General features: G+C 37.1%; 1 protein-coding gene across 1 annotated transcript; it reads left to right on the plus strand.

The window, feature by feature from the left end:
- Positions 1–4,943: 4,943 nt before the first annotated feature.
- LOC18439523 (auxin efflux carrier component 3) lies at positions 4,944–9,008 on the plus strand. Its single transcript, XM_006849687.4, has 6 exons — positions 4,944–6,939; positions 7,232–7,535; positions 7,643–7,728; positions 7,967–8,124; positions 8,208–8,284; positions 8,355–9,008. The coding sequence occupies exons 1-6, from the start codon at positions 5,622–5,624 to the stop codon at positions 8,419–8,421; spliced, it is 2,010 nt and encodes a 669-aa protein (XP_006849750.1). The 5' UTR covers positions 4,944–5,621; the 3' UTR covers positions 8,422–9,008.
- Positions 9,009–13,297: the final 4,289 nt, after the last annotated feature.

Below are 13,297 nucleotides of genomic sequence, written 5' to 3' on the forward strand. Positions count from 1 at the left end.
ATTGAAGGAAAATATTCAAGAAAGGCAGATGTATTTTTGTCGTTAAAAAAATATATATGTAGGTAGCGTGATATTTGAAGCCGTACTAAAAGTGTTGGAGGTGGAAAAGCCATCTAGCAATTGGCTCATGGGGCCTCACCTAAAAAGGCAAAAGCAAAAAGAATTTTACTTTTGGGCCAATTTTTATTAATTGAGGAAAATTAGACATCTGTTTTATTCTTCTCCTCAGAGCTCAGTAATTCGTTGATCTAGAAAAAAAGATTAAAAGTGTACAGGGGCAAGGAATTTTTTAGATACTCCTCGATTGAACTCTTTATCTCAACCCTTGTGCATATGGCCTCAAATTCCATGGCATAATCAATAGGATAAAAAGAGGAACCAAAGCATTGAATTCGTATTTGAGAGAACAAAACAAAATCTTTTGTCAAAAAAAAAAAGAAACAAAAGGACAACAAAAAAGTCATTTGTTGAAATAAGTATACAATGGACTATTTCAATGATCTCGCAGAGTATGTCATATATTTACTCCCTCGGGCAAAAAATACTACTAATCCGGTTTCTTTTTAATTCGAGACTTTGATATCCACTTTAGAATTCGATTTTGACCATTTAAATTAAGAAAATATCTAAAAAAACCATTTACGTTTAGTATAAAGATATCATAATCACTCTTGTCAATCAGATTTTAAATCGGGTTGTTAGGAGTGTGTAATTAAATAGACTCAAACTTCCATTTTTTCGTTTTGAAGTTTATGTCACAACCCAAACTATCCAATTTGACATCGAATCGCTAGAAGCAATTGTGACCTCTTGTAAAATAAATAAATAGTCTTATAGTACCTTTTATTCAATTTTAAGAGCATATTTTTTAAGCACATATTAAATATCTTTTTTTTTTTTATTATTTAACATTTGGTCACTAGGTTGAGGATGTTAAATCCTCAAAACTTGTGGCTTTAAAATATCTGAGTTTTAGTCGAGGAAGACATGAACGATGTGCTCCAATTGGAGCAGGGCCGGCAACAGTCGGGGTCTAGGCGGAACCGGCCCATTTCCAGCCCAATCCGAGAGAAAGGGCCATAGGCCCCCTATCCTAGACCTAGCCTAGGGGCTTGGCTATGTGGGTTGACACTGCCATGGCCCTGTTGGGGCCTAGCCAGCCATAGAGGGGACAAAGCTCCAAGTCCTTCCCATTTAGTTTTGCTGAAATTTAGGTCTAGACTTATTAAGATAGTCGAGGAGTAAAATATCTTACTCGTAATTTGGAGAGCCAGGCGAGATCCTCCATTGAAGTCCACCAAAACCGGCGACTTTTGGTTGATTGAGGCATCAGAAGCAAAGAGCATTACATGTTACCACAGGAGTATAATGTACACTTAATACAATGTAACCTCTTTAACCTGGCGACCAACCTCCAAAACACAATGATATGCATTCTAGATTGCCTGAAAAAATAACTTCACACACATAGTTAATCTATGGGCTAACAAAACTGGAATAGCTGAACCACCCAATTTGAATTTAGGCCAATTTGAAAAAAAAAAATTTATTTTAAAATATTTTTTATAAGTATGATAGACTTGAAATTTCAAGGGTATGTGAATGTGAACAATAAAAATTAAAAGTAGTAACAAAAATTTGACCAAAATACCCCTCTTTTTTACCAATAAATGTGGGGGTATTTATTTTTATTTTTATGTATTATTATATTTATTTTGCGGTGCACCTTGACGCATATGTCAAAAAAGCTTTAGATCAAATACATTTATTGAAAAATTTAAAATCGAACAATATCCATACACACTAGTTGTCCAATCGATCAACATTGTTTCGTTGATATATAAGCTAACAAAATCATTTCATTGACATAAGCATTTTGTGATTTTAAAAGGGATTGTCTACATAGGGACCATTTATCTTTTGTTCAAAGAGATCACAATCATTCTTTCTCATCAGATGTCAAATTGGATGGCTTGGGGTGAGTTATGAAATCTGAGATTTTTTTTTGGAACTTTATGTCTATTCGATGACACTCTTACAACTATCCATTTTGAAATTTAAAATACAAGAATGATTGCGATATCCATTTACAAAAAATAAATTGTTTCTTTGTAGATAATCCCATTTTAAAATGGGTTAAAATTTTCATATAAAAAGATCCCCACATCTTTGTCTTTCCGCAGAAGAAGTAAGTGTACAATTTGCTCCTGGGGGTACACAAGACAACCTTGTGATAGAAATAAACAATTTCCTTTCAAGTTCCAACCGCCTTGATCATGCCAATCCAATCCTATTTAGTAGTGATTACTATCTTTACATGAACTTTTAAGTAAAATAAACCAGCTCAAACCACATGCTCAATTCATTATCCCTTTCTTAGTTGTGTTGGACCACCTCCACATGAAAAAATTAGTCATTTACCCTCAAATTCATAGGTGGGCAGTTATGGTGGGTGGGTGGCACCCCACCTGATCAGTACCTTGTACACAAGGCTATACATACATTGAGCTTGTGAGAGATGTGGGTCCATAATCCATATAGAATGGTTTCCAAACAGTTTTAGAAAATTTGAAGTATTATACTCTACTTAGAGAATATGAGTAGTATAGTCCAACATGAGAAAATAATCATAATGCTCAGGTCTGATCTTCTATCCAACAATAAAATGCATGAGGGCATGTTACACTTGGGCGTAGATCTCTTTCTCTCTCTAAAGAACTCTTCCATCCTTATTCATATAAAGAATGTACTAACAAACTAACAAGCCAATAGCCGATGGTGCTAACCAGTGTTCGAAAAATTGAACCGGCCCCGGAAACCAGCCAAGGGCCGGGTCTGAGTAATCAATAAACCAGCTAGTTCAATCGGCCTAATCGGGTAGGTGCCGGCCAATCCAAAGGGTGTTAAAAAAAAGAAGAAAGTATATTTAAAGCGTGATTAAACAAAGCACATCTCTGTGTCCAGTGGTATTTTGAAGTTTTCTAAAAAATAGGAAAGTATAAAAATAACTAATAAGTATTTATGGCTAAAACACTTTTCAATCCTTTGCCAAAATGATAAAAAACATTAAAAAAAAGGCATTACAAACAAATCTTTTATTTTTTGAGATTTTATATTTTTTTGAATTTTTTTAAAATACTTGAGCGGAACACCAAAATCAGATCGGGCAGTGCACTGTTCCGGTTTGAACCGGCCAGTTCCGAGTTGGACCGGCCAAGTTTGCGAACACTCGTACTAACTATGTCCTCTTGTAGTGCTCATAGGATACCATACTGTTCATGTGCTACAATGTGGACTACTCTGAATGAGTGGAAATTTGGGGTCGGGTATACTGGTTTTCGGCCTTTTGAGCCGAGTTTGGGCCATAGCGCCCGGTTCACTGTCTTTTGGGCAACACTATGCTCGCCTTAACTTAAAACAAAGTTCAGATTAGCCACCCTGGTCTTTTTTGTTAGAACATTGGACTGGTTCCGACCATGCATAGGTTTGGCTGTTAAAGGTTGCATTGGACCACCAAAATACGTACTTATATTGCAAAAACTAGATAAGGCTCCTGCATGTGTCTTAAGGGGACCACGATAGTGCTTCATAACCACCTTCCTTGTGTCTCATTGCTCGATCGTATATAGCCAAATAACGACAGGGCTAAACAAATGTACTCCTTTTTTTCTTTTTCTTTTTTCTTGATATGTTAACCGTTGGAACGGAGGGTGGGACGTTATGTTGAGGCATCAGCCTCAACCTTATGATGCTGTATCGGACATTTACGGCTTGCTGTTTTGGCCCGGCCCACCCAGCCAAAGCCAAGTCTCAGCTCAGACCTTGTGGCTTCAAGGCCAGGGATGGGCCAAGATTTCCCAGCATGGTTTTTGGACCAGACGGTGATTCATTTCTCAACCTCGGGCTAGAATCAATAGAAAGGGACCGGGTGCAGCCTTGCCGTGCCAACCGGCTTTGCCTTGCCCAACCCTGAGCTGGTCTATGTTGTACTTTGCATATCTGATTAAGTGATGGACTAGATTAGGCCAGTGTTTCAAGAATTGCATATCTAATAAATCGAAGAGTCCCAGAATCGACGAACCACCTGATTTTTTAGTATACTATTATTATTTTATCTATACATCTCGGTCCGACTCAAGAATCAACAGATTCAGGCTAGAGAATCCGAATCGGACTCCTGAAAAGAGTCAAAGCCCGATTCGAATTTTAAAAACAATGATTAATACCTAGATTTCTTTGCAAGTACTGTATTTTGAGAAAGGGGCTCATTTGTATTTACATGAGCCTAGCTTTTCCATACCAAGAGTTCATGGTACTCCTCTTTTTAAAATAAGAGTATTAATGATCCCCCAATTAAAAAAAAATGATTCAATCCACAACTAAGATCACGAATAAATATAGGGAGACTTGGTGTTTCTAGAATGGGTGTTTTAAGTCATACGTCTCTCTCTCTCTATCAGTAATACTAAATATTTTTTACATACCAAATTAGTTATCCATTTCTTGCTACCCGTACAAAAACATTCCTCTCTCTCATATCTTTCCCTTATATTTATTCCTTTTTCTTCCATCTCATGTCATAGATCTACGATTGAGATATACGATCATAACCTAACCTGATAATCTCTACCGTACATTTTTGCAGCTAAGGATCTAGACCGTTCGATGTGACTTCTGGCCCACCGTGTCAAACGACGCACAGTTGCACGTGCTATACGTCGCCGTTTCTGGTTAAGCTAACCGATCCAGGTTAGCTTTCTCTCTCTACTTTCTCTCACTAAACTTGCTGTTGCCTCTATATATAAAACAAGTTTTTACAGGACCTCTATCAAACTGATGCTCGCTTACGACGCTCATGTGCGTTTACTCTTTGTAAGCTTGTATATTTTCTCTCACTAAACTCCCCAATTCGTTAAAAACTGTTTGCTGCTCGTTTTCTTCTTGCATTTGAAGCTTTCTCTCACTTCAAAACAAACCTTCACTCTGGTTCGAGCTTGAACCTTATCCAGAGCAAAAGAAACGGGTTCTTTCTCGCCCTTTTTTTACTCTTGGATCCTGGGTGATTGATGAGACTCTAGCGAATCGGCTCCACTCTTTTCACTACTCAGGAGGTTTCCTAGAATATCAGTCTTAAGTACAAAATGCTCTGGTTTTGAGCAAGAGCTCTGGTTTTTTATGGGGGAGACTCAACTCAGAAACAAAAATGACAGGGTTTTCCTCTTATTTGTAGGAGTCCAAAGCAGTTTCTTTTGGGTATTTGAAATTCCTGATCCCCTCTCAATCTCGCCAAGTTTTCTAGAGAGAGGAGGGCTGGAAGTTCAGTGAGCCCAATTTCTAGAGAGAGAAACTGTTCCCCCTGTTTCTAGAGAGCGACTTGCAGGCACTTCGCTCATCCCCAGTTTCTGCACACACGAAGAAGCACAGGAAGTTCAGCAACTAATCTCGTCCTTCATTTCTAGAGAGAGAGAGAGAGAGAGGGACAGGGAGATTTCTGGTAATCTGTTCTCTCCATCCAAATTGCAATTGCTAAAGAGAAGAGAACTGCCCAATTCCAATTTTTAGAGAAAGAGCTGCTGGCAATCTAATCTCCCCACCCCAATTGCAATTTCTAGAGACAAAAGATGATAACATGGAAGGATCTATACAAAGTCCTGACTGCTGTAGTCCCGCTCTATGTGGCCATGATCCTCGCCTATGGCTCTGTTCGGTGGTGGAAAATCTTCTCTCCTGATCAGTGCTCCGGGATCAACCGCTTCGTTGCGATTTTTGCGGTCCCCCTCCTCTCCTTCCATTTCATCTCAACCAACAACCCCTACGCCATGAACCTCCGGTTCATCGCAGCTGATACTCTGCAGAAGATCATCATGCTCTTTGTTCTTGCTTTGTGGACCAATCTCACTCGAGCCGGCTGTCTCGAGTGGATGATCACCATCTTTTCTCTTTCTACCCTGCCCAACACCCTGGTCATGGGCATCCCCCTCCTCATAGCAATGTATGATGAGTACTCAGGGAGCCTCATGGTCCAGGTTGTGGTGCTCCAGTGCATCATTTGGTATACCCTGCTCCTCTTCCTCTTCGAGTACAGGGGAGCCAAGCTTCTCATAATGGAGCAATTCCCTGACACCGCCGGCTCCATAGTCTCTCTGAAGGTCGATTCCGATGTCATGTCATTGGATGGTCAGGAGTTCCTGCAAGCCGATGCCGAGGTAGGAGATGATGGCAAGCTCCATGTCACAGTGCGTAAATCCACTTCTTCGTCAAGAAGATCACAGGGTCTCGGTTCTCTGCCCTCTCTCACTCCTCGGCCCTCGAATCTCACCGGGGCCGAGATTTACAGTCTGAACTCATCACGGAACCCAACCCCACGAGGGTCCAATTTTAACAATTCGGATTTCTACTCGATGATGGCGGGGCCTCGACACTCCAATTTCGCCCAACCCGACCTCTACTCATTGCAGTCATCTCGAGGGCCAACACCTCGGCCATCAAATTTTGATTACCCTTACAATTCTACGACTGCAACACAGAAGAATCAAGGTGGTGGTGTTCATTTTGGGATCGAAAATGGGAATGGAGGGAATGGGAGCTCTGGTTATCCAGCTCCGAATCCCGAAGTTTTCGCTTCTTCGAATGTGAATTCGAAGCCACTACACTCGAGGAGAGGGGGCTCTGATCAATTGTTGCAGCAACCAAGATCTCCACAAAGGAGTGCCAATAACAATAGGGAGAGCCATAGTCAAAGTAATCACCATGATGCAAAGGAATTGCATATGTTTGTGTGGAGTTCGAGCGCGTCCCCGGTTTCTGAAGGTGGTGGGTTGCATGTGTTCGGGGGGCCGGATTTCGCCAGGAATGAGCAGCCGGGGAGAGGGAGTGACCATGGCGCAAAGGAGATCAGGATGTTGGTGTCTGACCACCTCCCCAACGGGGAGACTAAAGGTCAGGCCTCTCTCTCTCTCTCTCTCTCTCTCTCTCTCTCTCTCTCTCGCTCTCTCTCTCTCTCTCTCTCTCTCAGTTTTTAGTATGCAGTTGCCCCATTAAAATTTGCTTGATGCTTTTACAGGACTACTTTCTCCCTCTATCTGCATTGCTTTGATGAGTAGAGTTTTTCAGGATGTAATTTACCCCATTATGCATTGTTTGATGATTCTACATCTCTCTCTCACTCTCTCATATGTGGTTTCACTTGCTATTGTCCCCTAAAACTTTCTATCTTCTTTTCTTTTTGCAGCTATACCACAGAGTGGAGACGATTATGAGGGAGAAGATTTCAGCTTCAGCAACAGAGTAATGGGCGAAATGGGAGAGGAATCCCTTCCCTTAGAGAAAGAAGGTCCCAATCTCTCCAAATTCGGATCGAGCTCCACTGTCGAGCTTCACCCGAAGCCTGGACCAGAGGATTGGCGGAAGAAGCAGATGCCTCCAGCAAGTGTTATGACCAGGCTCATACTGATTATGGTCTGGAGGAAGCTCATCCGAAATCCAAACACTTACTCAAGCCTCATTGGTCTGATATGGTCCCTCATTGCTTTCAGGTACGGTAGCTTCTTTCTCCTTATTTCTTGCCTCCTCAATTTAGTTCCTTTGTTTTGTTTTGCCTTTACTCATATCCATGATTTCCTCTTATTTTCTTGCATTGAAGGTGGGACGTCGCCATGCCGAAAATTGTCAAGAAATCGATTTCCATTCTCTCTGATGCCGGCTTGGGAATGGCCATGTTTAGTCTAGGTAAAATGAAGTTCCTTAAGTTGAATTTTGAGGTTGAAGTTCAATTGTAGTTCTTTTACACTCTCACCAGTAGCTTAATTTGAACTCTATTTCTTGCAAAATAGTATCCACAGTTGAATTTGCACTTTGATTCTTGCATATTTGAATTTATAGAGGTTGAATTCTGACTTTGGTTCTTAATCTTGTCAAGAAATGCTTGAATTAAAAACTGTAAATGGATTCTTTTTTTTTTTAATAGGATTGTTCATGGCTTTGCAACCAAAGATCATTGCATGTGGAAACTCTGTTGCTGCGTTTGCGATGGCAGTTAGGTTTCTCACTGGCCCTGCAGTAATGGCTGCCGCCTCCATTGCTGTCGGCCTTCGTGGTAAACTCCTTCATGTGGCTATCGTCCAGGTTGATACTCGAAACATACTCTCTCTCTCTCTCTCTCTCTCTCTCTCTCCTTACATTGATATAATTTATTCATTCATTCACAGGCTGCCCTTCCTCAAGGCATTGTCCCCTTTGTGTTTGCAAAAGAATACAATGTCCATCCTGCAATTTTGAGCACAGGGTGAGTCTATCTCTGTCTTTCTCTCTTATTTTCCTCTCGCTCATGGCTTGTACTCTCCTTTTTGTATCAGGGTCATCTTTGGAATGCTGATTGCTTTGCCAATTACGCTTGTTTATTACATTGTTCTTGGACTGTAAAACGAAAGGAGGAAGGGTGAATAGTTCAAATCAGAGACTTTTCAAAGTAGATGTAATGGCCATCTTTTGCAGTCTCCTAGAGAGAGAGAGAGATCCAGTTACCTGACCTGAAAAAACAGAGGAAACAAGGAAATTCTCTCTCTAGTAAAGGATCTAAGAGCAGGAGAAGCCAGTATGAATGCCTGCCCAAATTTGTGCATATGAAGAGAGGCTTTTCTACCTTTTGATTTATATAGAAAAAGGAACTGTTTCACGAGCTTGGTTTTGCGGATAGTTGTATTACTAGATATGGGTTCCTGTGTTTAAGGTTTGAAGCCCATGATAATGGAAGGAAGTTAGAGTTTGTTGTTTGGGATCTGTGGATTGTCTGATGAGAGAGAGAGAGATGAAAGAAAAGAAGGCCTGCAAGAAGAGAGGAGAGCAGAAGAGAGGCGAAGAGGGGTTTTCTTTTTCTTTCTCTCTCTACATTGGTCATTGTGGTGCATACTTGGTTTGGTTATCCAACAATAATGACGGATGTCTTCTTCCATGTATGTGAGAGAGACTGCTTGTTGAGCTCAAGCCAATGCATGTGATGTTTGACAAAACTCATTATGGGGACCTAACTTACCCACTTTTCCCTAACTTTTTCTTTTACCTTTTTTTTTTTTTTTTTTTCTTTATTGACTCAACCTACTTGTTTCCCTTGCCCAACATCTCCCTCTCTCTCATCAAATATCACCTCTCTCTCTCTCTCTCTATAACCAACTCTCTCTCTCTCTCTCTCTCTCTACAACCAAATATCATCTCTCTAACCGTGACAGCGGCCTAGATTTAGGGGAATGTCTGAGAATATGTGGACTTGAATTTTTAGCCCAATAAATTGCGGGGTAGAATATATGCAAAGCAGGTTCTATGTTCTAACAGTTGTTTGGATGGGAAGCCTAAATCACTCATATTTTCACATTTAAAATGCGTTAGGCATATGAGTGTTGTCCGGATTTAAGCCACATAAATATGAATCAAGCCATTGGATGAGAATAACTCCGAGGAGAATGTTTCTCTCGCTTTATATTTACTTTGGGTTAATTAAGGAATGAGTTTATATAAGGGTGAGGCCCAAAAATTTATTAGAAGAGGTTATTTTGATGCTGATATACTTTAAATTCAATCATCTCAATCTCAAGACGTATGGACCTGAGAAAAAAAATAGATTTCAAGTTTTGAAAATAATGCATCTTGTAATCTATTATCTAGACCGTCAATTTTCAAGTGTTCATAGATGTGCTCGATATATATCATTTTTTAATCTTTAAATTTAATAATTAGAGATGATACTAAACTTTTAGCCTATCGTAATAATTTATGATACTGAAAGAACATATTTCGACACTATTCGAAGTGCACGTTATTTTGATTGTTTAGGGCCTCAACCTTATACAAACCACACCCTTTAATTAGCCCTTCTTGTCCATATAGAGCAGGCATAAGATAATAGAGGAGTGAAAATATCTTATTCTTTAAAATTTCTTTACCGACACCTATAACTGATTAATGGTTCATGCGTTACACAGATTTAATTGATGATATGTAACTTAGTTTTTAGTTTTAGTTATGGGATTGTATAATGAGAACATTTAACTTTGTTATAAACAATTATTTATAACCATCCTATGTGAAATTTGATAGCTTGGGTGTGTCAAAAAGTTTGAAAAAATTTCTTTTGAATTTTGTATTTGGTCAATGAAATAAATGCATCCACCCAATCTCACATCCAATGGTTAAGATTAGTTGTGATCACCTTGTATTAAAAATAAATGGTCTCAATGTATTCTTTTCTTGTAATTATAACGATCTATTTCATGTTTCTCTTTCTAATTTATTATGCCAAAATAATTATTGGTTTTTCAAACATGATTTTCTATTCATAAAATGAAATATGTTAAAATTTTAAAGAATTTAAATTATGAAAATACTTTATTCTAAAAGCAATTATGTCCATTTAAAATTTTAGGGAAAAATAGACTTGAGATGGTAGTGTACTTTAAGAATTTGGTTGGAAAGCTTTTGCAAGTGCTTGGATATAGAGATTAAGGAATGAATGTGATTACAGAGAGTTCCATGAATTATAATGTTCAAAATAAATAAATAGTCTAGGAATTAGTAACTCACTCTTTATTATCGTATAGTTTAAAAAAAAAAAATGGATGGAAAAGAGAGTGATCGAGACTAACTAACAAATTGCACTTGCTATTTGTCGACTTAAATTGGTTAGTAAAGGTTATTTGATGTGTTATAAACAAAAAAATTGTCATAAAAAAAACAAACCTCAATTATCCCTAAATTCTTCTTTTCCACCAATTAGTTATTTAAAATAATGATTCTATATCTTGACATTGGATGGATATCCAACGTTTGAAAAATAACTCCGTTTCTCTAAGGCCTAGGCTCTATGAAAACAACAAACTCCGTTTCTCTAAGGCCTAGGCTCTATGAAAACAAAGAAAAACTCACGACTTTGCTAAAAAATGATATAATCTTGAGGATCCACAAACAATTATTTTTTAGGTATATTATAACTATTTTTAAATCTTAAAATCTTAATTTTTTTTAAGACTTAAAATCTTAATCTTTTTCACAACTATAATGATCAAGGCTGAAATGACATATTTGAATTTATTTACTTTGATTTTGATAGGGCTCCGGCCTTGTCAAAATATTTTCCTTTAGGTGTTGTCTTATATGCAAAACACATGATGTAATAATGATTAAGTGAGTGATCAAAGAGACATATATAGAAAAGTTACCATTAAATAGTTCGTCCTATAATCACGCTTAATACCTGAATACACACTCTCTCTTTTTTTTATTGTATCATTGTCTCTCTAAAATATTGGAAGACTTGTGACGTTGGTGATCGCCTTACCATAATTTGAATAAAGAAAAGACGACCACAACTTCCATGTTTAAAGGTGACTTGCTTCATTATAGTGAAAACGACTGTGTTCCCCTTGACGTGTAAAACCTTTTCTTCTTTTCAAATACAAAAGGAGAAAATTTATACAAGGTCGCAACTTTATTTTATGGATGGCGCTTCTATGAGTCAGCTGACTCATACTGTACACATGCGACCCCCACTTAAACCTATCTTAAAAATGGATTTTAATAAAAATTTTTTTAGAGATTTACAATCTAGACTGATATGATCATGATTATGAAAAAATAAAATAAAAATATTTAATATTTAAAATATTAGTTTTTAAAATTTTTTTTTTACACCATCTGAATTCATTTTAGCCCCGTGGATTTTTTTAGAACGTCCATATTAGAGGACATTAGTGAGTCTGCAGGGCTCTTCTGACTCCAAGTAACTTTGCCTTATTTTATTATAGAAATAAGTTGTACCTTAAAAAATTAGTGGAAAAGCGTATTTTGAAGTTGAAAAACCTTCAATTTGATTATTCTAACATCCAAATGTAGGGATTTTAATAGAGAAAAAAAAAATCAACTCCTAAAAAATAATGTATCTTGTAACAAGTAATCTAGACCATCTATTTTCAAGATTTTTAAGTGTATATAGATATGTTTGACCTGAATTGTTTTTTATATTTTAAATTTTATAATTAGGATAATAAGGAGATTCAAGCATTATAACGTATTCGCCTCAAGAACTATAATTTCCAACAAAAATTTGAAGGTGGACCTTACTTGTATATTGTAAAGTGTGCACCTTGTAGAAACCTCCTCCAATTGTCAGATTAAATTTGGGGATTGTATACAATAAGACTATTTACCTTTAATACAAAGAAGTCACAACTACTTACAACCATCCAATGTAAAATCTGATAGCTTGGGTGTGTCACAAAGTTCGAAAAAATTTATTTTGAAGTTTGAGTTTAGTCAATCAAATAAATGCAATCATCTAACTTCACATCTAATGATCAAGATTAATTGTGACCGGCTTATACCAAAGATATAAAATCAGATTGTATACTTTTTCTTAAATTTGAAGAATTTTAATTGTTCGGAATTCAAAGGAAATTTGGACCTGTAAGATCTCATAAAACTTTTAGAATTATTTAGGAGCTATATAAAATACAAATTAAATTGCCAACTGGCTCACAAAATCATAGAGGTAGTTAAATCAACCAAGCTATCAGGAAAGTGATCGCACTTTAATTAGATCTCCATTTAAGTAGCTCCTCAATTATTTTATCAAGTTACCCGAAATGCCTTGGATCTATAATCCCTAATCAACCTGGGTATTTTAAATATTTTTCATGACACAAATGTGGCTAAATCACAAAGATGCCCTTTACAACATTGGTGTGGCTAAATTACAAAAATACCATAACTTTTGCGGAAAGTCAAAGTCCATAATACAGCATTACAGGTCGTTGCTCAATAAATACTTGTGGAGTTACTTGAGTGAAATAATCTAAAAAAATAGCTTTATCAATAAATTAATTAATTTGATCATGTTTTGTAAAATTTTTACCACTCTAATAACATTTTCTTCAACAGGTGGGGTTTGTAATAACATTTTCTTCAACAGGTGGGGTTTGTATAAAGTTGAGGCCCTAATCAATCAAAGTAAGATACACTTTCAAATAGTATTGAAAAATATTGTTTCAATATTGAAAATCTTTGTTTTCATCTCTAACTATAAAAATTGAAACTTCAAAAATAGTGTAGATTATGCATACCTATGAACAATTGAAAGTCGTGAAATTGACAGTCTAAAACATACATTACAAGATTCACTATTTTCATGACTTGAAATTCATATTTTTCATATTTATACAATTTGAAGTCAAGATGATCGATTTGACAATTTTTTTAGCATCGGAATTCATATTTTTCATATTTATACAATTTGAAGTCAAGATGATCGATT

This window comes from Amborella trichopoda, chromosome 4 (genome assembly GCF_054954075.1).
Source record: "Amborella trichopoda isolate Santa Cruz 75 chromosome 4, AtrichopodaSantaCruz75HAP2 v2.0, whole genome shotgun sequence".
Lineage (NCBI taxonomy): Eukaryota > Viridiplantae > Streptophyta > Magnoliopsida > Amborellales > Amborellaceae > Amborella > Amborella trichopoda.